At 45.4% G+C, this 24,066-nt stretch overlaps 1 protein-coding gene across 1 annotated transcript in view; it reads right to left on the bottom strand.

Annotated features, from left to right (window-relative positions):
• Window positions 1-3,155: 3,155 nt before the first annotated feature.
• TTC36 (tetratricopeptide repeat domain 36) overlaps window positions 3,156-24,066 on the bottom strand; it is a 41,595-nt gene continuing 20,684 nt past the window's right edge. The window contains exons 2-3 of the mRNA XM_085645839.1: window positions 5,920-6,108; window positions 3,156-4,760 (exon numbers count right to left, since the gene is read on the bottom strand). Coding sequence (XP_085501965.1) covers window positions 4,495-4,760; window positions 5,920-6,108 — 455 coding nt within the window. The 3' untranslated portion in view covers window positions 3,156-4,494. The remainder of the gene's footprint in view (window positions 4,761-5,919; window positions 6,109-24,066) is intronic.

Below are 24,066 nucleotides of genomic sequence, written 5' to 3'. Positions count from 1 at the left end.
CCTCAGTCCGCAAGAAGGGGGACTATTTCTTCCCACCAGAGTATATATAAGTCACAGTGTGTCACCACAGCCTTGTATGGTGCTGGGGCATGGGATTACCATCACGTTATCGCCCTGCAGCGACAGAAAAACCGTATGTGCCGGCGCTTTCTTCATCTCCCCCACACCAGTATCATTGAAGTCTTGAGTATATATCGGACAAAGCTAGGCTGGTCCCGCTTTTGCCCTGGGCCAGCATTTGGGTCAACCTGGGGGCTAGCTCGAACAGGGACATTATTTCAGATTGTCTCAAATTAGAGAAGGGCTCAGCTATCCCCTGGCTGGGTTATGTTTTAAAACCTTTTAACGATTAGAGCTTGCTTGACATGTTTAATGCACCTACCACTATAATAATTAAGAATGACAGGCTGAAAGTCAAGTCCAGTTTCCTCGAGTTTTGTCAGTCCCAAAGACTGAGCATTGAACTTAACAAAAGCTCCATTAGTGACTACTTACGTACCTGGCTCCTGGTGATTTGTATTTAACTTTAGAACTTACACGCTGGGAGAGATCCCTTCTTTGTCGCTTCAGGGCTGGTACAGTGTGGCGCCTTTTGTCTTTCTCGAAGACTCTGAAAGTGCAGGGTCGCACTATATCTTCAGCTGTTAGGCAGTCCTTATGTCTGCTTTAGAGTCTGCTTCTTTCTTAAAGTGGCAGTGAGAAGCAAAAAATCGATAGAGGACTAAGCTTTTGGATGAAGTTATGTCCCAAACCCAAGCATACATCAATCTGAACTCACCAAAACTTTAAGATGGCAAGACCGTTAGACTTTCCTAGGTATTTTACTCAAAAATTATGTTTTTAGAACATGGGATTATGGAATATTAGAGTATACCTTGCCTCGTCAAATGTTTTTAAAGAAGTTATTACACGACTAACGGTCAAGGACGCATTAGGTACCTAAGTGAATGTAGCGATCACTGGATTGTGATAGGATTGTCCTACGGTTTGCACTTTACGGTTTATTGCACTTTGTAAGATTGCTTATTTACCTTGCTGCTATGATGGATGCATTTTTACCTCTAGTATGTTTTAATGTAACGTGTCTTTTGTGGCCATTCCTGTGCTGAATAAAGTATACTGAACTGAACTGAAAAGGTCTAGGCAAAAAACCCCAACAAAATTCAATGCTAGGATGGATGCCAAATTCAAAACTAATGAGAAACAAATCATTATAAAAAATGGTAGAGTAAAAAAAAATATCAAAAGGAAAGTCAAAAATAGGCACCAAAAGATTTATGGAGAAATTGTGATAATAAAAAAATCCCTTGTAATCAAGAGAATTAGTAAATAAAGAACCTACCATCAGAAGTTTGCCTGAAAGATAACTGCAAACAAAATTTGGAAAGAGAGCAAATATTCACCTCAATGAATAAATCAATGATTAGAATATTACATTTGAAAGCAGTGGTGAACACAATGATGAAAGATGTCGCCAATGAAAAATATTAGGAAAAACTTTACATTAAAAATTTAACTGGAAAAAACAGAAATATTTCTTAAAGAGAACTGTGACCCGAGTACCCTTTAGCTTACATTCCCGCTTTGGTGAGACACATGGTAGGGCATGTTCAATGCAGAAAAATAAATATGTATGCTAAAAATCTTAACTGAGACTAACTTGGAGCATTCAAGTTGGGATCCACAAAGCAAAACAGCCCCAATGTGAGGTCTCACAAACCAGAAAGTTCCAGTCAAAAATGCTCTGACCAAGCCGAACCAGAAGGCCCTAACTCAGTTTCGGTTCTGAAGGATGGGACACAGTTTGCAGTCGCTCAGGCTCAACCACAGATTTCCGATACAAGGACTTATAGGTAGTCTCAGGTTAAGTACAAGCCATAGTTCGCAATACAGCGGAGACCAATATCAAGGAGTCCAAAATAAAAACAATGGGTATTTTTTATAAAGGCACATTGAGATTCTGAGTTTCTTACAGTTTGTAAATGTGTTTAAAGGGGGTACCTTTATGAGAACTTTGGCTCCCACAGAGGATAAGGTTTCCCATCGAGTACACAGTTATAGTAGGAAGCTTGAACTGGCGCTGTCATGTTACCCATCAGCGCCAGTTTGTCATCTACCAACAAGATACAGTTCACCTCTTAGTTTAGGACTGTCAGGAATTGTTCCCAACAGGTTCCGATACCCGGCTCAGAGAATTGTGAAAACCTATTGAGTTTTTAAAGGATCCCTCACACGTGGTTTATTCATGGCATGCGTCATCATTGGGATCCATGATTATACAACTGAAAGACGCAACCTATGTCAGAGGTCAAAGTAGGGCTCAAAGTGACTTAAAATTATCAAGGGTACAACCGGCTAGATTTGATTTATTATTGGGGTATCCTGATACGGTTAAAAACATAGGTACCCCTTTGTACTGAAATGGACACTTGGAGTTTTTTATGACCCTAGTGTCTCTGGTCTATATGTTTGTAACTTTATCAAGGTAACCCACAAATAAATCAAATCTTGCGGATTGCGGTGTATTCTTGCGGGATCATTTTAACTCACTGGATCCCTACAGTATGTAAGAGCTCCCTGACATAGGTTGAGCCCACTTAGATGTATCGTCACTCTGAGTGAGGATCTCAACAATGAAGCATACCACAAAAAAACCACGGGTAAGGGATCCTTTAAAAACTCGATAATGTTTTCCGAGTTCTCTAATCCGGGTATGGGGGCCTGTTGGGAACAATTCCTGACCGTCCTGAACAAAGAAGGGAACCGTATCTTGTTGATAGATGAATTACTGTATGGGTGATGATAAGGCTCCTGGAAAATGACTCCTAATTCCCTCCACTGTTGATTAAATAGGTCCTGTGTGTTCCAGCCCTACAACTGCAAAATGAAGAGCGGCACTGTGCCTTGCAGCTAAGCAGAGAACGCTCACACATTACTTGTTTTGTATTAGGAAGGCAGCAGTCACAACAAGCAGGGTTGTGAGATACCCCTCGAAGACTGGCATTCAAATATGGAAGTACAAGTATCATTAAATTTCCACAGGGCACTTCACCACTCATCATCTCTCACACTGAAGTCATGTCTGTTGTACAAGCAGCATTTAACATTTTTCAAATCTATTTAAAATGAAACTTTTGAGCATAAGCAACAACATATTAGCACAGTACACTTTGCCTTTATTTGTATGAAAAATAACAAAATAGACTGAAGAAAGTCATTAATGTAAATGGAAGTATTCCAACATCCCAGCCTAGGAAGTACCGGCGCCCACACCCTTGGTCTCAGAGTGCTGGAGTCTGGGGGCGCCCTCTCCGTTGCCGCAGAATCTTCTTTGAGGGTCTTGTTTATTAAATGGGCTGGTCTCTGGACCTGTTGGTAGGTTCTCTTCCCTTCCAAGACCTCTTGCCCTGAGTCTGGAGGCCACACTGTTTTAAACTTGTTGGATATGTGCTATTCTCGGTCACAGGACAGAGGGTTAGTCAGGGAAGAAGTTTTATCTCAACTCTTCCCAACCATATATACACAGGCTGGTTTCTCCTTACCCCTTCCTGCGCTTTTACACATTTTAAGAGATCCATGCCTCTTTGATTAGTAGCAAAACGGTTTGCATTTTATGGCTCACATACGACTGGGGGTGCCTTAGCTGCATCTTCTTCAAGTACTCTAGAACACCTACAATCAGTGATCAGTTATTACTTTTTTTTCTTCTCTTTAATCTCTGAGAGTACTTGGCTTGGTAGACAGCAAGTCAGATTTTCTGAGGGGAAAAGAAATAAATTGAGGGGTCTGTTCGCTCTCATTGTTTCGCCATATGGGGGTTGGGGAAACATGCTTTATCACGAAGGCTTTAGCGCGCCCAGCCTTTGCAACGAAACCAGCACAACGACGGCATCATTAGCACGCCCGTCTTTATACCAAATTATAGTATATGACTTGCAAGGTGCCTCATCTCCATCTTTTCAACATGCTTCTTCAGGTTTTGTCCTCTGCTGGTGCATGGAGAAGGCCCCTGAGCCCCACAAGCACTCTCAACTACACTGAAACAAAGCTGGGTTGAATTATCTGTGTCTGTGCCCTCTCCAGCCAATTGAATCTGGTACGGACGGGGTCCTCAGGTCTTGGAAACACTCAGTACTATGTTTTAGCTACTGTCTCTTTCCACACTATTTGATCAGAGTCCACTTATGTCTTCCAGTATGAGGTTTTGTCGAGGAGGGCGGTATGTAGGCGCTCTAGCACTCCAGGTTCATTCACTAACATGAGTGTGTTGGGTAGGTAGAAAACTATATGTTGGCTACCTAATACCACAGATTTACCCCTTGCTATGTGCAGTCTGAGGTAAGGGTGTGAACAATGTATGGTGGCTTCATAACACCGAACCCATTTCCTGCTGCATATGGCCTGGGGGGATAGGAAGTGCCTCTCTGACAGAAGCCCTTGGTTTTTACTAGGGTTTTCTACTTTGCTCCCCTCCTCCTTTGCCACTTGGATTCCTCAGTTCTGCTGCACGTTGGGGTTCCTCAGCTTCTCCACCATTTGGGTCAGCATTCGGTTGCAGAGGGCAGCGTAGGGGTTCATGAGGGCCAACTGATGGCGGGCAAACTGGCTGCCCAGGCCTGCAGCACGCTGAAAGTCTTCACGAGCAGATTCATCGCAGCCTTGCAGGCGGTAGACCAGGCCTCGCTGGACCAGAGCCTGGCACGCTGAGCGTCCTTTCCCACAGCTCAGGGCTACTGCTTTTTCTAACTCCTCCAGCGCTCCTGCGGGAAACGACAACAGGGAGGAGTTAGACGGAGACAAAAGAGTTGATACTATAAAAGGGAGCAAGTCCAGCAACCATCACAATTCCAACCCTGAGCAACGTCCAAACCACTATTTTATGCATGGAGATTATATTTTTCATTACAAATAATGCCCCAAGTCTGTTGCAAGATAGAGAGATGGCTGTGGGGCAGGCTGTGGTGGTCTGGTTTACTGTAAAAGTGGGATCATTTGTGTCAGTAGCCTACCCCTGCTTTCAGCCCATTACTTCACTGCTATCAGTTTGACTACACCATTGTTTCGACTCCGTTTCCGTTACTGAGACACGCCATCCTTTTGACCAGACAATCTGGATATCAGCTTTTACATTTAATTATAAAAAAATTAATTTTATTTTATTTAGGTTTGGGTAACGTGTAGCTTTATGATAAAGATCAAGTTTAGTGGTTGCAGAGATTGTATCTCTAAGAGATGGGTATTATTAATATTTATTTCTATAGTAGGGATAAGGGTCAAAATAATGGTTGGTGAAGTCATGGAGGTTGAAATAGGTCCTGGTATGTCATTGCCTCAGGAAGACATATTAAGCTGGAACAGAGCATGTCACGAGCCAGAAGGTTGGTTTATGGCAATGGAGATCATGTCTGCAGTATAGGGGTACCAGTTTGCTTTTGAAATGTTTCTGTGGCTTCGGGTTTGGACAGGGTGGATATCCTGCACACATTTTCACCAGTGTCAGGACAGTCTCTGCACACTAAGAGAATGATGAACGGTTTGTGCCAGGGTTAACACTCACACCATTTACGCACATCATTACACCTGCATCTTCAACCATCGACCAAGAAGAAGCCTTCATTTCAAGGGAGTGCAGAACATTTGAAAATTAGTCAAATTTCTGTTTTTGATTGCTGGGTAAGACACTTCCCATGTTTAAAAAAAAAAAAAAACCTCCCCACCTGGGTGTCAAATGATTAATTTTCTAAATCACTAAAATATATATATTTTTTTAATTGATTACACCAACTACTACGGGCACACCTGGTCTCGCCTCTCTGCTCCCCTACAAGAGACACACATTGACTCTCTAGCTCCAGTGATGTAGCGCTAACTCTACTGTGACCCCAGAAGTGCACTTCCCACTGCTCCAGCCAAACTCACCAGCCACGTCCCCCTGCAGTCGCAGCGCCTGGGCACGGTTATTGTGCGCCGATGGTCTGTCGGGTAGGAGGCGGATAGCCTCATCGAACTTATCAATGGCTTCTCCAAGGTGCCCTGACTCTGCGGCCAACACCCCTGCCAGCTCCAGGTTTTGGACGCACTTCAGAAGCTCCGGGCTGTAGGCCTCATCTGTTGGGCACATGGAGGGAAAACACAAGGACTCAGTAGAAGGAACGCTATTGGGACTTCTTCAGATGTCTGGGTGTCGGTGACAGAAACATTATCAACAACTTTCCAGCCAGACTCATTTCCCCAACAAGCCTCACCACTTTCCCTAAGTCACGCAGCTCAGAAGTCACTATGCTTGAGAACCCAGGCACCTCACACGTCCTAGTCAACTCTCCCAAAGTCACTTCCTGCAAAGGACATTTGCCCCATCTCCAGGGGCGGAGCTGGGTCCGTGAGATTGGGGAGGGGGAGTGTGAGCTACGGATTTCCCAACAATCACGCTGGCATTTAATCTTAAAATACATTATAGAACAAGGAGGGTGCATGGAAAGTGAGAGGAATGCAGATATGTAGGATTACTAATTTGGAGAAAATTTGAAAAAAATCACCAACATTTTTAAAGATTTTCAAAACAGAGAGAGCGTGTTTATGTTATGTTATATGAACCTGTAACGCGCACAGATACTCCAAGGAGTGTCCCGGCGCGAACCTGAAAAGGGGTCAGGGTCAGAAGGCAGAGCTATAAGAGAAAGGTTTTCAACTTTTTCTTACAAATCACAGAATCTTTCACATCGCGCAAAGCCAATGGCAATGCATTCCATGCCAGCGCAGCTATCCGGGCAAAAGAGCTCCCGCCAATCGTTTGGCAGATAAACCGAGGGGTCTGCGCCAAAAGTTGGGAGGAAGAACGCAACTGTCTCACCGGTATGTAAAAAGCGAACCTCTTCTGCAAGTAGATAGGTCCCAGATCTGGGAGAGTTTAGTGGGCAATAGATAACATTTTAAATTTTATTCGAGCCTCCGCCGGGAGCCAGTGCAGAGATCGCAAATGAGAGCGCACACTGCACCTGCTGGAAAGGTCCAGCAGGAGTCTGGCAGCCGAGTTTTGTATCACCTGCAGTTTGTTCAAGAGGTAACCCATGATGCCAGCATACAGTGCGTTGGCGTAATCTAGACGGGAAAGAATCAGAGCGCGGACAACAGTTTCCTTTGCAGATTTTGGAAGGAGAGGAAGAAACTTCCTCAGAGTTTTCAGGATGCTAAAACAGGTACCAGCCAGCTTCTTGACCTGAGATGAGAAAGTCAAGTTCTCATTGAACCAAACCCCCAGATTCTTGACAGAGTCTCCCTTTGAACTAGGTAAGGGGAAACCTGGGGGCCAAACTTCTCTCTGAAGTTGTCAGGAAATATGCCGTACAAGAGGATCTCCGATTTCTCTTCATTGCATTCAAGCTGTACCTGAGCAAGCCAATGAAAGACAGAAGACAGTGTTGAGCGGAGAGGACTGAATCATCGTCTCGTCCCCAAGAGAACAGAAGCTGGTTGTCGTCAGCATAGGCCATCACCTTAGCCCCTAATGTCTCCGCTAAATGAACCAGCGGGGTGACATAGATGTTAAAAAGAAGGGGACTAAGGGATGACCCCTGTGGGACACCCGTGGCCACTGGTTGGGGAGCAGAGGCACACGGTGGAAGCCAGACCTGCTGCGAACGACCCTCCAAGAAGGACCTGATCCAACCCCAGATGGACCCAGATACACCAATCTCCGAGAGGCAATCAAGAAGCAAGGGATGGGGCACTGTCTCGAATGCCGCCGAGAGGTCCAGCATAACCAATGCTGCCCTCCCACCGGCATCCAGACACTCACGGATCGCTTCTAACACCTCCAGTAATGCTGACACCGTGCTATACGAGGCCCGGAAGCCAGATTGAGCCGGGTGGAGCAAACCCGAGGCCTCAACTTACTCGGTGAGTATCTGTTTACAAGTAAAAATCTCGGGGGAAAGCTGATAGGCACCTCACCATACCCGACTAAGACCACTTGTACCCAACTTATTATCCAAAAATATATTTATTAGGGGGGAATAACACCCCAAACACTCCCCTAAAGCTATGCCCCTGCCCATCTCTCTCACTGTGCACTGGGCCCCAAAGAAAATCTGAGAGAAGCCTCTCTCTAGAAACACATCACCTAATTCTCTGAAGCTTTCACTGGGACCCAGTGCCTTCAAAGCCACATCCAAATAACGGGTAACAGGGTTCTGAACTTTAGTTGCAAACCTGGTTAATTTTCCAAAGAACAGGCAGCCTTGGATCTTAGACTCTAATCAACGAACCGGCTCAAACACCTTTCGCTCCAGTTGGAGGCCACATATTCATAAGTGCAAACCCCGAAGCCCGTGCGGTTTTGTGCATGGTACAAGGCGCTGCTGTCTCCATTCTCCGAACCCTCATCCTTTGCAAGCACATCCTCCCCCAACAGGCAAGCGGTCTCCCATTCTAAACTCAGTTCATATCTCTATTCATGACAACACAAGCTAGTCCCTTACTGCCTGTAGCACTGTCACTCTCAACACAGGCTTAGATGAGACTGACCCCCAGGCGCGCAACACCCATTGGACTCAAAGGGCTTCAGTCCCCCCGTCATGTGTGGCGCCTGGGATGAGACAGCTTCCCGGGCACACACACAGCCGCACCCGAGCACTTGACAGGTCTTTAAAAGACCATTTGTATGTTAATGAGGCCTTGCTGTTGTTTCACCCCTTCTAAGAGCCCCTGCAGCTCCACTCTGCCTATGGCTTAAAGATTCAGCCCCCCCCCTGAAATCAGCTCCACTCTGCCTATTGCTTAAAGATTCAGCCCCCCCCAAATTGTTTCTTAGCCCCCTCCCCCCCCCCCCCCGAAATTTGGCTCTAGTTGCGCCTCTGCTGACCCCCCTAGCTTTACTGAAAGTTTAGTTGAGATCCCTGATTTGCCCTGCAGGCTTGGTTCATCTGCCACCTAGTGTATCAAAAAGACTCAACTTTAACCCCAACCCCAAATTTATACAAGTATTAAACCTGGGGACATAAAAATAAATGACTGGTGAGCAGTCACCAAACAAAGCAAGCATTGACAAAGTGAACAAGTTTGACCTTTGCGATTTTTGTATTTTAGGAAAAAGATGTTGGCAAAAATATACAAATAAATGACTGCCTCAGTAGCTAAGGCACACCAGCCCTGGCAATGAAGTGCACCCCTTTTCAGGTGGTGTGAACCACACAAAAGCGATGGAAAGAATGCATGCAGGTAGGCGAAATCAGTGGTGGTCAGGCTGTGTAGCATTTCAACCCATCATTTTTCGTCAACTGTACTATGCTAGACAGAAGCCCACCTTATGCACATCTGTACTGACCATTCTCCTCAGGGGAAAGGCCATCCCAAACTGTCAGACGAGGCCCCCTCCAGAAGGGAACACAAGCAACCCCAAACCAGTTTCAATCTTGTTAGAATTTGTCAGCTTGGATCCTGTGCACAATGAACAAGAGACCCACATCTGGCATACCGCTGACCACTTAGGTTGTTACATCAGAAACACAAAAGGTGATGGGAAGAATGCTTACAAACAGCCTCAGCCCCTGGCAATCACACTAGGTAGAAATCTAACGCATCGTTTGTCACCCACTGTGCCATTCTAGTCAGAAAGCTGCCTTATGCAAATCAGTACTGACCCTGCTCCTCATGGGAACAGCCCATCTCAAATTCCCATGCAAGCCCTCCTTTCGAAGGGATGATAAGCCCCCTCCATACTGGTTCTGGCCTGGCTATGCCTCATCTGTGAGGTGTAGCTTGGATCCTGTGGCATAGCGAGCAAGGGACCCATGTTTGAGCCTATCCTTGCCTACTTAGGGTGTTACCTTTCTGATGAGGCCTAACAATGATTGTTAGTCCTCGTGGGTGAGGTGTAACATGAGTCTCACATCTTGGTATATCCTTGCCCACTTAGACTTTTACACCAAAGGTGATGTCAAGAATCCTTGTGCTTAGTCTAAATCACTAGCATTTGCAATCCAATGCTTGTCACCCGCTGAGACTCTCTAGACAGAAGCCCAACTTTTGTGCGTTTGATCATGTTCAGATGTTATCAATGAAAATGACAACATTGACATTGCAAGTGAGACATTGACTACAGTGGCCTGACTCACTGCTTTGTTCTGTGGTGGGTGGAAGCAAAATATGAATGACAGTTGAATAAACCAATGGATGTAGAGGGATAACTCAAACCTCTTCAAGTATGTGTTTTATGATGTAATCTTTATAAAAAAAAAGTATTACATGAGGATAGCTAAACAGCTAAAGTGGTCTCTAAGCCAGATCTTAAAATTGGAGATTACCTGCAGTTATTTTGATTAATTATTTAATCAACAACAGATGTCCAGAACTTCATCCCTAACAAAGACAAATATCCAAGGCCAGAAATAATCCAAGTAGAATGACCTGATTTTTAATTTCGAGAAACCAAATCTAAAGGTGTGAAAACAAGCATAGGATTTCTCATAATCACATTTATGTATTCCTTCCTAAGTGTTGTGTTAGAAATCACATTTTTCATCATCTATTTATGCAGGTTGTGCTGTATTAGCTTGAAGCGTCATGTGACATTGAATATGCTTGTAAACTTCCATGGCTCCAGTAGGCCTGGAAGCCATAAAGCTCAGTTTTGCAGCTTGCACATTTTCCATATAGCTTAACCTCGTTTTCAAACCTGGCAAGGGAAGCAAGATTTTGTGAGAATAATGGGGTCAATTTTATGTGCATGAATGATATCATTCCTCAGGAACATTTTGCGTTTCCTTGAGGTTAAGATTCTGACAACTGCACATTAGATAGGTGAAACGTTTTCAGCGAGAATAAACAACATTTTTATTGCCTGATGATACAGCACTGACTGGATTTGAGAAAAAAGGTATAATATACATCAGTTGAAACAATAATTGCCTTTTGCCATTTTTGCCTTGGTGATTGCTGTTTTCCAATAAACTCTAGTTGGATTGTAGACTTCCCAACACGTGATTTATTTTTAACAAAGGAATCTAAATGATGTTCCTATACTATAGATAAGATACCTCTGTGGCTCAGCTCATGGCTCAGCCTGTGACATGGGCGTTTGTGTGAACTACAGTTTGCAGATTGCAACCTCAGTAGGATGGTTTTGATATTCGACGGCCTTCTGAGGAGATATTTTTGCAACCTGCAGGTCACAGGTTCCAGTCAATACAGGTCCAACCCAATCCACCTGTTAATCATTGTATCTATACTACACAACGCACCAATAAAAATAGTAAATATAATATTAGTAAGCTCCAAGACACTATCAAGTGGACAATGCACACTATATAAAAAGTCAATACTTTTAATATTATATTAGCCCCGAAAGAGAAAACAATAAAAGTGCAATGGATATGCACAGAAAGCTTGGATTTATGGAACACATCCTAACAAATGTAGGGCTCATAAAATGTTGATATGTTTCAGCTAGAATTCAATAGAATATTCCTCTCCTGGACTGCAATATTTTGCAGTGCTCTTTAAATATTTTGCTGAAGAAGAATGTGATGTTTTCTGCTTAGCTGTGTAGATCTATTAATAAAATAACGTAAAGGAAATTTAATGAATGTATTCTTATAGATCACACTGATTTTTATTTTTAAAAAGCATGCTTCTAAGAAATTACAATAAGCATCCTGTGATTCTTTGTTGTTAGTTAAAGGCACATATCTACTCCTCAGGCAGTTCAGTATAACGCCGGAGAGGTGACCTGCTGTTGTATCCAAAGATGCTAGTTGGAACCCAGCATTAAATTCAGACTCATGTGAAAACTAAAAGGAAAAGATCTGAAAAATATAGACATGCCCCAGAAGAACATGAATAATTTCGCGCTGAAGCCTATATCTGTACATTAAGTTCTAGTGAGTAGTGCTAAGGACCAACGTGAAGTTACCCAGAGAACAGTCAACCACAGCATGTGCATTTGGGTTACATTTCTGCACCGCAGACTACAGGCACACCCCTGCGGTGTGTTTCAGGCACTTCGTCTTGGAGAGTGACTATGAAGGAGTGGTAGAAGTCATGAAGGAAAACTATTACTTTTGGGGGGATCTTTTTAAGATACCATCCATTAGGCTTGAACTCCTTGGGCTTCTTTGTCTGAATTCAGACATATCCTTCTGAAATAGCCAGGCAGACTACTAAGCCAATGTTTACTTTGTCAAGTGCAAAATCTGAAGAAAGAATCTGATGTTGAAGCAAAATATTATTTCAAATTTTGGCTTGATGAATCGTCCTGGGAACATTTGAAAGAGAAGCAAGTGGTGGGTAGCCAGAGAGACTACAGCAAGGGGGGACAAAAAGAGAAAAAGAAACATCTTATTTACTTTGTGCTTCTCATATCAATATTCAAATTACCGTCATATACACAAAGCTCTTCACTAAAATCCAATAATCATGTATGAGAAACTTCCAAAAATAAAATAAAATAAAAATAAAACTTTTCATAAGCTTCAGGATCATTGTGTATATGATGGTAATTTGAATACTGATATGAGAAGCACAAAGTAAGTACGATGTTTATTTTTCTCTTTTTGTCCCCCCTTTTTAATCTTTACACAATTAGGAAAGGTGAATGCCAGAACTGCAAGTAGAAGGTGTCCAGTGGTTTCATGTGTGGATTTGGAACTGCAAATTTATATCCGTTTGTTTCTAGATGCAGGTTTATCAATTGGTTTTTAGAACAGGTTTAACAAAAGCCCACTTGGGCATAATTCCTGTCAGATATACTGTTCATTGTTTTAATGATTTAAACAATGCTTAACTATGATGTATCCAATATGAATTGGTATGTTTTTGCCAAAATCAATGGCAAAGATTAGTTGACATCTCTATATAAGTGTCGGATATTATACAATGGATTTGCCCACTGGGGCTAAATTGAACCGGTAATGAAACACAGTATATGTTATATCAGTGTTAGAAATCATTCATGAATTGCAGTTCTAGATAAATGTATTCAATTTATGTACTTCATCCACATGGTAATAATGTGCTGATAAATGATATTTGAAAGCCACTCTAAAATGGCGCCCATGTTAGACTGTGAATATATTAGTCTAATATAGTCCTACCTTTGTGTTATGTTTAACATCCTATGTAAAGAGGGCGCAATAGAGTTTTCGCCATACCGTGAACAAGATATAAGCGAAACGCGTTGGTGAGGCGTCACTTTGCCGTAATAAACTTTGAAGTAGCACTCCTGGACTGCTTTCCTTGAAAAACGGAGAGTTGGCGTTGTGATAAGATAGGGCAGCCGGAGCCCGTTGTGGAGAAAGCGCTGAGCTTCCGGGGTTTGGATTTATATATATATATATATATATATATATATACTGAAAAAACCATAGGTTTCATACATGTTATAGTTAGCTGTACATTTCACTCGTAAAAAACCAATGAAATTCCCCCGTTATAGTTAGTGCAGGCAACTATAACTCACGCGACCGCAATCCTCTGCTGATGCTAATACTGTATTTAGACACTTATTTGCCCCTGTCTTCTTCCATTAAATTTTAGCTATACATATATTACAAATATTTTTTTTTCATAAAGACACATATGTCATCAGCAGAAGATTGCGGTCGCGTGAGTTATACTTGCCTGCACTAACTATAACGGGGGAATTTCATTGGTTTTTTACGAGTGAAATGTACAGCTAACTATAACATGTATGAAACCTATGGTTTTTTCAGTGAATTTGCAAGGTTTTTTAAATGCTAATTCCTAACTATAACGTGTGTGAAACCTATGGTTTTTTCAGTGAATTTGTACGGTTTTTTAAATGCTAAGTTACTTTACGCCATTCGTGGCGTGCGCGCCCAGTTAACGCAGTTCGTTCCGTGCGCGCACGGTGCGCTTCGCGCACCGTGAGCACGCGGTGCGCTTCGCGCACCGCGCGCCCACTTTACGCAGTTAGAGCCGTGCACGCACGGTGGTCACGCGGTGCGCTGTGCGCACCGCGTGCCCACGTTATGCGGGATGGGCCATGTACGCACGATGCGCTTCGCGCACCGTGCGCACATGGGGGACATATTATGCGCATCTTTGTGAAATGTATTTTTTGTTAATTTCATAGTTGTGATAGGCCATGCTCAAATGGTGCCCTGCGGGCACCATTTGCACACGGGGTGGGGAGAATGTGGATAATTTTTTTTTTTTTTAATTTTTACCGTACGCGTACGGTAAGCGTAATCGGCGAATTTCCGAAAAAAATTTTTTTATTTTTTTGGGCTTGGGGGTTGTTTGGGGACCCCTATATCAATCCTGGGTGGTTAGGATCTCAAGAAACTGCCTCTTTACACATTTTTGGGCTTCGTTTTTGCTGCCCAACTCAGAGAGCGAGAGAGAAAATGGCGGCCGCCGCTTCCTGGTTTCGACCGATTCGAATGTTTACTAAGATCTAACAGCCAAGCAGAATCGCGCTCGCGCACGCCACCGTACGCGTACGGTAAGCGCACCGTAAGCGCACCGTAAGCTGGCTCAGATATATATATTGGTTTAAAGGCTATTTTCTCAGAATCTACTGAACAGATTTACACCAAACCTACAAAAGGCACTTCCTTGACCTGAGGACTACCTCTCTGCCAAATTTCAAGTAATTCTGTTCAGCCGTTCGGGCTGTAGCTGTGTCTAAAGGTCCTATGGAAAAATGCATGGGAAAAACGCGTTTTGGGACCCCCCTTTTATCTCAGCCCCCGCTTGACGAATCCCCCCGAGACTTTCAGGGTAGGAGCGGAGCGTAGCGCCCCACCTATTTTGAAAAATTCACGAGGATTCGTCGACCGGCGCCAAAGTTATTCAAAATAGAATGTTGCGGATTTCCTATGGAAACGTGGTCCTAACTATAACTACCTACTGGCGACCGCCAGTAGGTAATATATATATATATCTATCTATATATATATATATATATATATATATATATATATATATATTATCTACTGGCGGTCGCCAGTAGATAGTTAAAGTTAGGACCGTGTTTCCATAGGAAATCCGCAACATTCTATTTGGAATAACTTTGGCGCCAATTGACGAATCCTCGCGAAATTTTCAAAATAGGTGGGGCGCTCCGCTCCGCTCCTTCCCTGAAAGTCTCGGGGGGATTCGTCAAGTGGGGGCTGAGAAAAAGGGGGGGTCCCAAAACGCATTTTCCCCATGCATTTTTCCATAGGACCTTTAGTCCAAGCTACAGCCCGAACGGCTGAACAGAATTACTTGAAATTTGGCAGAGAGGTAGTCCTTAGTTCAGGGATGTGCCTTTTGCAGGTCTGGTGTAAATCTGTTCATTAGTTCCTGAGAAAATTGCAGTTAAAAGCATATATATATCTATAAGAGCGCACCGTGCGCGTACGGTAAGCATACCGTACGCGCACGGTGACGTGCGCGAGCGCAATTCTGATTGGTTGTTAGATGTCAGTAAACATTCGAATCGGTCGAAATCAGGAAGTGTCGGCCGCCATTTTGTCTCTCGCAGTCTGAGGCAATGAAAAACAAAGGGGGAAAACGTGAGAAGGGGGCAGGATGGACAGGTCCTGATCCCCTAGCCTTTGTCAGGGGGTCACTGAAGGACCCCCAAGGGTAAAAAAAAAAAATATTTTTTTGCGAAAAATTGCGGGGTGAGTGCATCGTACGCGCACGGCACGAACAACCCATCGTGGGCGCTTGGAGCGCGAAGCGCACCAAGCGCCCACAGCGCGCGCACGGTGCGCGAAGCGCACCCTGCGCGTACGGTACGCGCACGTTGAAAAAACTTTAAAAAAATAAATAAATACATAACTTAGCATTTAAAAAACCGTACAAATTCACTGAAAAAACCATAGGTTTTACACACGTTATAGTTAGGAATTAGCATTTAAAAAATCTTGCAAATTCACTTAAAAAACCATAGGTTTCACACATGTTATAGTTAGCTGGACATTTCACTCGTGAAAAACCATTGAAATTCCCCCGTTATAGTTAGTGCAGGCAACTATAACTCACGCGACCACAATCCTCTGCTGATGACGTCAGATATTACATCACTGATGACATATGTGTCTTTCTGAAAAAAAAATATTTGTAATATATGTATAGCTAAAAATTAATGGAAGAAGACATGGGTAAATAAGTGTCTAAATACAGTGATGTAATATCTGACGTCATCAGCATAGGATTGCGGTCGCGTGAGTTATAGTTGCCTGCACTAACTATAACGGGGGAATTTCAATGGTTTTTCACGAGTGAAATGTCCAGCTAACTATAACATGTGTGAAACCTATGGTTTTTTAAGTGAATATATATATATATATATATATATATATATATATATATATATATATATATATATATATATGTTATACACATATATATCACTGTCCACACTCCTTCCCCACTGAGAAAGAGATCAAGCCCACAGGAGTCCACTGGGGAAAATCGCTCTTCAATTCAACACGGCATGACGCGTTTCGGCGTAATGCCTTCTTCAAATGCCGCTCATTAACTGAATATTTCAAAGTTCCCATTTTAAATGCAGAATGCCTCATTACGAGTGGTTGAGGCATGCCGATAGGCAGAGGCGGATTGAAACGTGCTCTGCACTCCAAGTCCGTATGAAGCAGTCACTCAACGTCAGTACTCATCCCAGTGGGCGGTGTCTGCTTTTTACCCCGCCTACCTGGATCTTGATAGGGGAAATCACACTTTTTCCCAGACCCTCACCCCACCGCTGGAATCCCATTTCCCCCCTGGAAACACCACTTCAGTAAGTAGCGCTAATCTGCATGAAGTCACACTCCAACAACAATTTGGCAGGGTAAATAGCTGAGTGCGGAGGTTCAGCATCTTTCAAAACGTTTTTAGATGTTCAGAGTTGTCACTGTTGCAACCAAACTACTTGGGGGTTGGGGCTCTTGTGTGCTTGTGGCCGCACACTAATATTACTGTCCACACTCCTTCCCACTGAGAAAGAACTCGCGCCCACAGGAGTCAGCTGGGGAAAATCGATCTTTAATTCAACACGGCACAACGCGCTTCGGCGTAATGCCTTCTTCAAATGCCGCTCATTAACTGAATATTTCAAAGTTCCCACTTTAAATTCAGAATGCCTCATTACGATTGGCTGAGGCGTGCTGACAGGCAGGGGTGGATTGGAAAGAGCTCGGCACTCCGAGTCCACATGGAGCAGTCACTCAACGCCAGTACTCGCCCCAGTGGGCGGTGTCTGCTTCTTTCCCCCACCTACCTTGATCTTGATAGGGGAAATCACGATTTTTCCGGGACCCTCACCCCACCGCTGGAATCCCATTTCACCCTGGAAGCACCACTTCAGTAAGTAGCGTTATCTGTGTGAAGTCACACTCCAATAACAATTTGGCAGGGTAAATAGCTGAGTGCGGCGGTTCGGGGTCTTCCAAAACGTTTTTAGATGTCCAAAGTTGCCACTGTTACAGCTGAACTACTTGGGGGTGGGGGCTCACGTGTGCTTGTGGCCGCACACTAATATCACTGTCCACACTCTCTTCCACTGAGAAAGAAATCAAGCCCACAGGAGTCAGCTGGGGAAAATTGATCTTTAATTCAACACGGCATGACGCGTTTCGGCGTAATACCTCTTTCAAATGCTGCTCATTAAGTGAATATTTCAAAGTTCCCACCTTAAATGCAGAATGCCTCATTACGATTGGTTGAGGCGTGCTGACAGGCAGGGGTGGATTGAAACGAGCTCGGCACTCCGAGTCCGCATGAAGAAGTCACTCATCGTCATGATTCGCCCCAGTGGGCGGTGTCTGATTCTTCCCCTCGCCTGCCTGGATCTTGATAGGGGAAATCACGATTTTTCCAGGACCCTCACCCCACCGCTGGAATCCCATTTCACCCCTGGAAGCACCACTTCAGTAAGTAGCTCTATCTGCGTGAAATCGCACTACAACAACAATTAGGCAGGGTAAATAGCTGAGTGCGGTTGTGCGGCGTCTTCCAAAACCATTTTAGATGTCCAAAGTTGCCACTGTTGCACCCAAACTACTTGGGGGCTCTCATGTGCTTGTGGCCGTACACTAATATCACTGTCCGCACTCTTTCCCACTGAGAAAAAAATCGAACCCACAGGAGTCCGCTGGGGAAAATCGCTCTTTAATTTTCTCTTAATATGGGAACTACCCAGAGTACTCTCCTTTTTGGCATAATTTATGCGTCACTCTATGCCTGCAAGGGTATTCTTTTGACTTATACTGGGTGCTCCCTTGTGTCTGGAAAAAGCTAAACCTCTCTGAAGAGCTGTAATAACAGCGAGACACGTGTCAGGGGTTGCTTTTATTCATTTCAGGTTGCCTTGGATGGTATTTTACCAATCCAAAGCTGTAATACTGTGCCTGGAGTGGTAAATGGCTTTTGTCATTTAACAGCTCGGCATTAATAGCACTGTGCTATTCCTGTGCTTAAAGACTTTGCTGTAGAAATGGCAAAAGACGTTGTCTCTCTCTATCTCGGCATGGATAGCACTGTGCTAATCCTATGCTTAAAAACTTTGATAGAAAAGCAGACATTTGAGGTGAGCAAATCTAGTGTCGCTGGTGTTGAGGGTGCTCTATACAGAAACTGCCTTCCACCTAAACTTGGGAACTACCCAGAGTTCTCTTCTTCTTTTTTGCATAATTTATGCATCACTCTATGCCTGCTAGGCTATTCTTTTGACTTATACTGGGTGCTCCCTTGTGTCTGGACAAAGCAGAATCTCTCTGAAGAGCTGTAATGACAGTGAAACACATGTCAGGGGTTGCTTTTATTCATTTCAGGTTGACTTAGATGGTATTTTACCAATTCAAAGCTGTAATACTGTGCCTGGAGTGGTAAATTGCTTTTGTCATTAGACAGCTCGGTATGGATAGCACTGTGCTATTCCTACGCTTAAAGACTTTGCTGTAGAAATGGCAAAAGACGTTGTCCCTTTCTATCTCGGAGTGGATAGCACTGTGCTAATCCTATGCTTAAAAATTCTCATAGAAAAGCAGACATTTGAGGTGAGCAAATCTCGTGTCGCTGGTGTTGAGGATGCTCTATACAGAAGCTCCCCTCCACCTAAACATGGGAACTACCCAGAGTTCTCTTCTTCTTTTTTGCATATATATGGTTTGCCATGAAAATAAACCGGATGGTTTCTAAAGCAGAGAGTGCGTCCTAGCTCGATGGGCATTTTTGTTGAAAAATATTCCACGGCTGCCCTGCCGTGAAGGGCGGCACCATCTCCTACTTCAGTGAGAGGCTGTGGCTTTGAACTATGTCTTACCACCACGAAGCGCTGCAGAAGAGGTAACTTGAAACCGGCAACATCCTGGGGCCCACTGAGGGTGAATAATGTAATTATAATTTACTTGTGACTAACGCAGAACTTACCAAAGGAACATTAATGCTCCCATCATGGACTACAAAGACCGACATGCATTTCAGAATTTGACGCATCAGCGTGGCCCACTGGGGGCAAGGCATGTAATTAAGGATAATGATTGGAGCCATCTGCGCAGCGCAATGCCTATGATTAAGATGTTGTACCTCGAAACGCGTCAGGCTGCAATTGTACCTGGGATATTTTGCTGGTTTGCCATGAAAATAAACCGGATGGTTCCTAAAGCAGAGAGTGCGTCCTAGGTCGATGGGCACTTTTGTTGAAGCATTTTGTTCACGCCACTGCGTTGACCCCAAGGACATCCTTGTGGGCCAACTTCCCCTCCTGTTACCTCCAGTAAGTTCCACATAGTGGGATTGCTAAGAGGTCTGATAGCAGGCCACAACCCCGTGCCTCCTGGTGCACTCTTGGTTGGGGGATGAAGTCCCCTTCACTGCTGGGGGTCCTTGGGGACCAACTAGCCTTCCTCTTACCTCCAGTAAGCCCAACACAGTGGGATTGCTGAGAGGTGGTCGCAGGCCATGCCCCCTTTCTCCACCACTGTGCAAATGCGCCTCCTGGCACACTGTTGGTTGGGTGATGAAGTCCCCATGCCTTTTGAGGGTCCCTGGTGGGCAACTAGCCCTACTGTTACTTCTAGTAAGCCCCACACAGCTGGATTGCTGAGAGGTGGTCAGAGGCCACGCCCCCTTTCTCCACCAGTTTGCAAACGCGCCTCCTGGCGCACTACTGCTTGGAGGATGAAGTCTACTTCATTCCTGAGACCCTCAGGAGGCAAGGGGACCTCATTACCCCACCAGCAGTGCGCCGACAGGAGCGTTTGCAGAATGATGGAAAAAGGGGCATGGCCTCGACCACCTCTCAGCAATCCCACTGTGTGGGACTTACTGGAGGTAACAGGTGAGCTAGTTGGCCCCTAAGGGTCAAGAGAGCGCCAGGAGAGGGAGAATGGGGGCGGGCCTCCAGCGAGTTGCCGGACTCCAATATATTATTTTATCAATTTAGGAAGAGGGGCTGTGTGGCCCTCCTTCCCCTTACGCTTTTGGGTCCTGGGGAACCCATTCCCCGGGGCCTGACCCATTGTTTATTTGTTTATTGTTATAAAATGGGAGGGTACCACGCAACCCCCCTCCTGAGGCCGTTTTCTGCCCCGGCGGACCCCATCCCCTGGGGCTGGGTCTTCGGTTTTTTTTCTTTTCAAAAGGGAGCGGGCCGTGCAGCCCGCCTCCCCAGGCCAATTTAGGCCCTGGTTACCCCATTCCTCAGGGCCCAGCCATTTTTTAAGAATTATTTTTTATGAAGGGCAGCTGCGTGGCTCCCCTTCCTTGGACCATTTTTGACCCCAGGGACCCCATCCCCCGGGCCTGCCTTGTATTTTTTGTTTTGTACGTTTTTGGAGGGGGGCCACGCGGCCCCCCTTCTGAGGCCAATTTTGGTCACGGGGACCCTATTCCTCGGGGCTAGGCCTTATTCTTTTTTTTTAATGTAAAAATGGGTAGGGGGGCCTTTTTGTTTTAGAATAAAGCACTGGGGTGGTGGTAGGCCCCGGGGCTGCGGGGGGCCACGTAGTCCCCTGCATTCAATCTATAAGCCCCGGTGGCATGTAGAGGCCTGTGCTGGCCCTGCATCTCTTTTTAAAATTGCCACAGGTGCCTGGCCCATCCGGGGGACTAAAGGAAACAAAGTGCGGGAGACCTCGCTTTGTTTTTTTTTTTTAGTTTTCAGCCAGATTTGCGAATCAACCGCGAATCCCACCGACATTTAAAAAAAAAAGATTTTTGGGTCCTGGGGGTCCCCGTGGGACCCCCCTGAGCAGGCCTTGAGGGTTAGGGTGTTTCTACCCTGACCCCTTCTTGTTTTTTCACGTTTTGTTACCTTTTTTCTTGTGACTGGGTTCAACCGAGTCACAAGATGGCTGCCAACAAGTTTAAAGTGTTGGCAGATTCAATGAGATTGGGAGGGTTCGCAGATTATCCGAGTCCCCAGTTGTATATCTGAGAAATGTTAAATACTAATACAAAATACTGACACATGCCTTAATGCTTAGTACATGTATTAATACTGGCCTAAAAAAGATCTGGGAGAGGGGCCATATGCTCCCCTCCACTTTTCAATTGGCTTTGGCCCCGGGTGGATGGGGTCCCTGGGGCCTGATAAGGCTCAGGGAGGGGGCCGTACAGCTCCCTCCACTTTTAAACTGAAAATTGGCCCGGGGGTGGGGTCCCCAGGGCCTATTAATGCTCGGGAGAGTGGCCACACGACCCCTCCCCTTTTTTTTGGTTTGGCCCTGGGGGATGGGGTTCCCAGGGCCCAAGTAGGCTTGAGGAGGAGGGAGCGTGGCCCCCTCCCATTTTTTATTGTATTTGGCCATAGGAGATGTGGACCTTAGCACCTATTAAGGCTTAGAGAGAGAAATGAATGCCCTACTCCCCTGTTTAATCATTCAATCAAACAAACGGTATTTATATAGCACTACTAATCACCTGTGAGATTATCCAGGCGTTAGGTTGCAGGGCTCAGTCAGAAAGCCAGGTCTCTTCCTGAATTCCGCCAGCGAGTGTGATGTCCGGAGGTGGAGGGGAAGGCCATTCGTAGACTTGGCGGTTACGTAAGAGAAGGCACGGCTTCCACTGTGGCTTCAGCGATACTCAATGTCTGTGCGAGGGTGGCAGAGAGAAGGTATTTGGATGGTTGATGAAATGTCAGGCGGTGGTTGATATATGCTGGGCCTAGGTTGTGGAGGGCTTTGTAGGCATGTGTCAGTATCTTGTATTGGCATCTTTCCTTTACGGGGAGTCAGTGGAGGTTCCTAAGGTGTGGGGTGATGTGGGTCTGTTCGGGCAGGTTCAGGATGAGTCTGGACGCTGAGTTCTGTATCATCTGAAGTCTCCTCGGGACTTTGGTGGTGGTTCCTGTGTACAGTGCATTATTTTAGTCCAGCTGGTGACTAGGGCTTGAGTTATGTTTTTTCTCGTGCCAATGTGGAGCCATTTGAAGATTTTTCAGAGCATGCAGAGAGTATGCAAGCAGGCGGAGGACACTGTGTTGATCTGTCACATCATGGTGAGCTTGCTGTCCAGGATGATGCTGAGGTTGCGGGCATGGTCTGTCCGTGTTGGAGGGTGTTGGACTTGGCCCTTTTTGCAGGGTCATCCCTAAACTTTTTGCCTTCCTCCTGTAGTTTTCCTGACCTGGTGTTGGCTGTTTTATGACTCTGGGCACCTTACCACTGCTGATCAGTGCTAAGGTGCATATGCTCTCCCTATGGTAAAATGTATTATGTGAATTGACTTCCATGATTGGTTTATTTGGTTTACTGTCAGTCCCTAGTAAAGTGCACCAGGAGTGCCAGGGCTTGTAAATACAAATGCCGCTAGTGGGCTTGCAGCACTGGTTGTGCCACCCACAGGAGCGGCCTAGTAAAATGTGTCTGGGATCTGCCACTGCAGAACCTGCGCGCAGTCTGGTACTGTCGCCCTGACTGCGCAAGTGCACCCACTTGCCAGTCCCTAAACCTTCCCTTAACTACATGTTAGTCACCCCTCTGGGAGGCCCAAGGGCAGGGTGCATTGTAGGCATAAGGTAGGACATGCCCTGATGTGTGTGGCATGTCTTAATAGTGAATTACAGCCATTTTCGTTTTTCACTATTGAAGGCTACCTGCTCTCCATAGGCCAGAATGGGCTGCTGGGATTGCTACACGCTGTGATCCCAGTGGACTCATAGAGCATGGTAGAAAGTCATGTTTAGTATGCCTGAACTCAGAATAATAAAATACTTCTTTTAGTAAAGTTTATTTTAATATCCTGTGTTTGTAAATACTACTTTTAGAAAGTTAGTATTTACTGACCTGGCTATTTCAGTCCGCCTCTGCGCTGTGTGTGTGTTCTGCCTAGCAACAGTAGGAGCAGGGCTGGGGAATTCCAGGAGACAGGCTGGCTGCCAGGTGGTGGGTAGAGAGATTACACCAGGATGGGTGGGAGGAGTACACCTTGACTCTTGAATAGACCTGTGCTCTGCCACCACAAAGCCGGCTCCGCCCCCTGTGGAGCGGCTGATGTCTCTGCCCTGCTGCTGAAAGTCACCACAACAAAGTGCTCCAAAACTGGACTGAGCCAGGCCCAGGCCCCCTGGCGACAAAGAACAAAAGATTTGCGCTTTAAAAGAAGGAGCCCTGCTCCTAAGAAATCAGATCCTGCTTGTGACCAAGAAGAACGCTCTGCCTGAGGAGGAGGAACCTGAAGCTGAAGGAGGGAAGCTGTCCCTAAGTCTGGAGGACTTGCCTGCAGTGGTTGCCTTGCTGCCAAGGGAGAGAAGAAACTTACAAAGACTTGCTTTATTTATCTACTCGAAGACTTGTGCTCAGAGCAATCTCCAAGGGCTTGATTGAGCTTGCCCCCTGAACTGAACCCCAGGACCAATGGGTTCACCGTGTCTCCGCTCGTCTGAGAATCGAGCTGTGTGCTTTCTCCCGCCAGAGTGCTCTGCGCACCTTCACCCCCCTCCAAGGGCCGTGACACCCAGAAGCCTGGCCGCCTCCACTCGCCGAGAGCCCCGCTCTACCTGAGTCGCTCTTGTTCCATCGGGTCTGGCCGCCCCGCTTCCCTGTCACCTGCCTGCTACTGGAGCGTGCTTGGTGCCCCCTCGCCCTCCCGCCGGATTTCTACTCGGAA

Source organism: Triturus cristatus, chromosome 3_1 (genome assembly GCF_964204655.1).
Source record: "Triturus cristatus chromosome 3_1, aTriCri1.1, whole genome shotgun sequence".
Taxonomy (NCBI): domain Eukaryota; kingdom Metazoa; phylum Chordata; class Amphibia; order Caudata; family Salamandridae; genus Triturus; species Triturus cristatus.
This window is presented reverse-complemented; position numbering and strand designations above follow the sequence as displayed.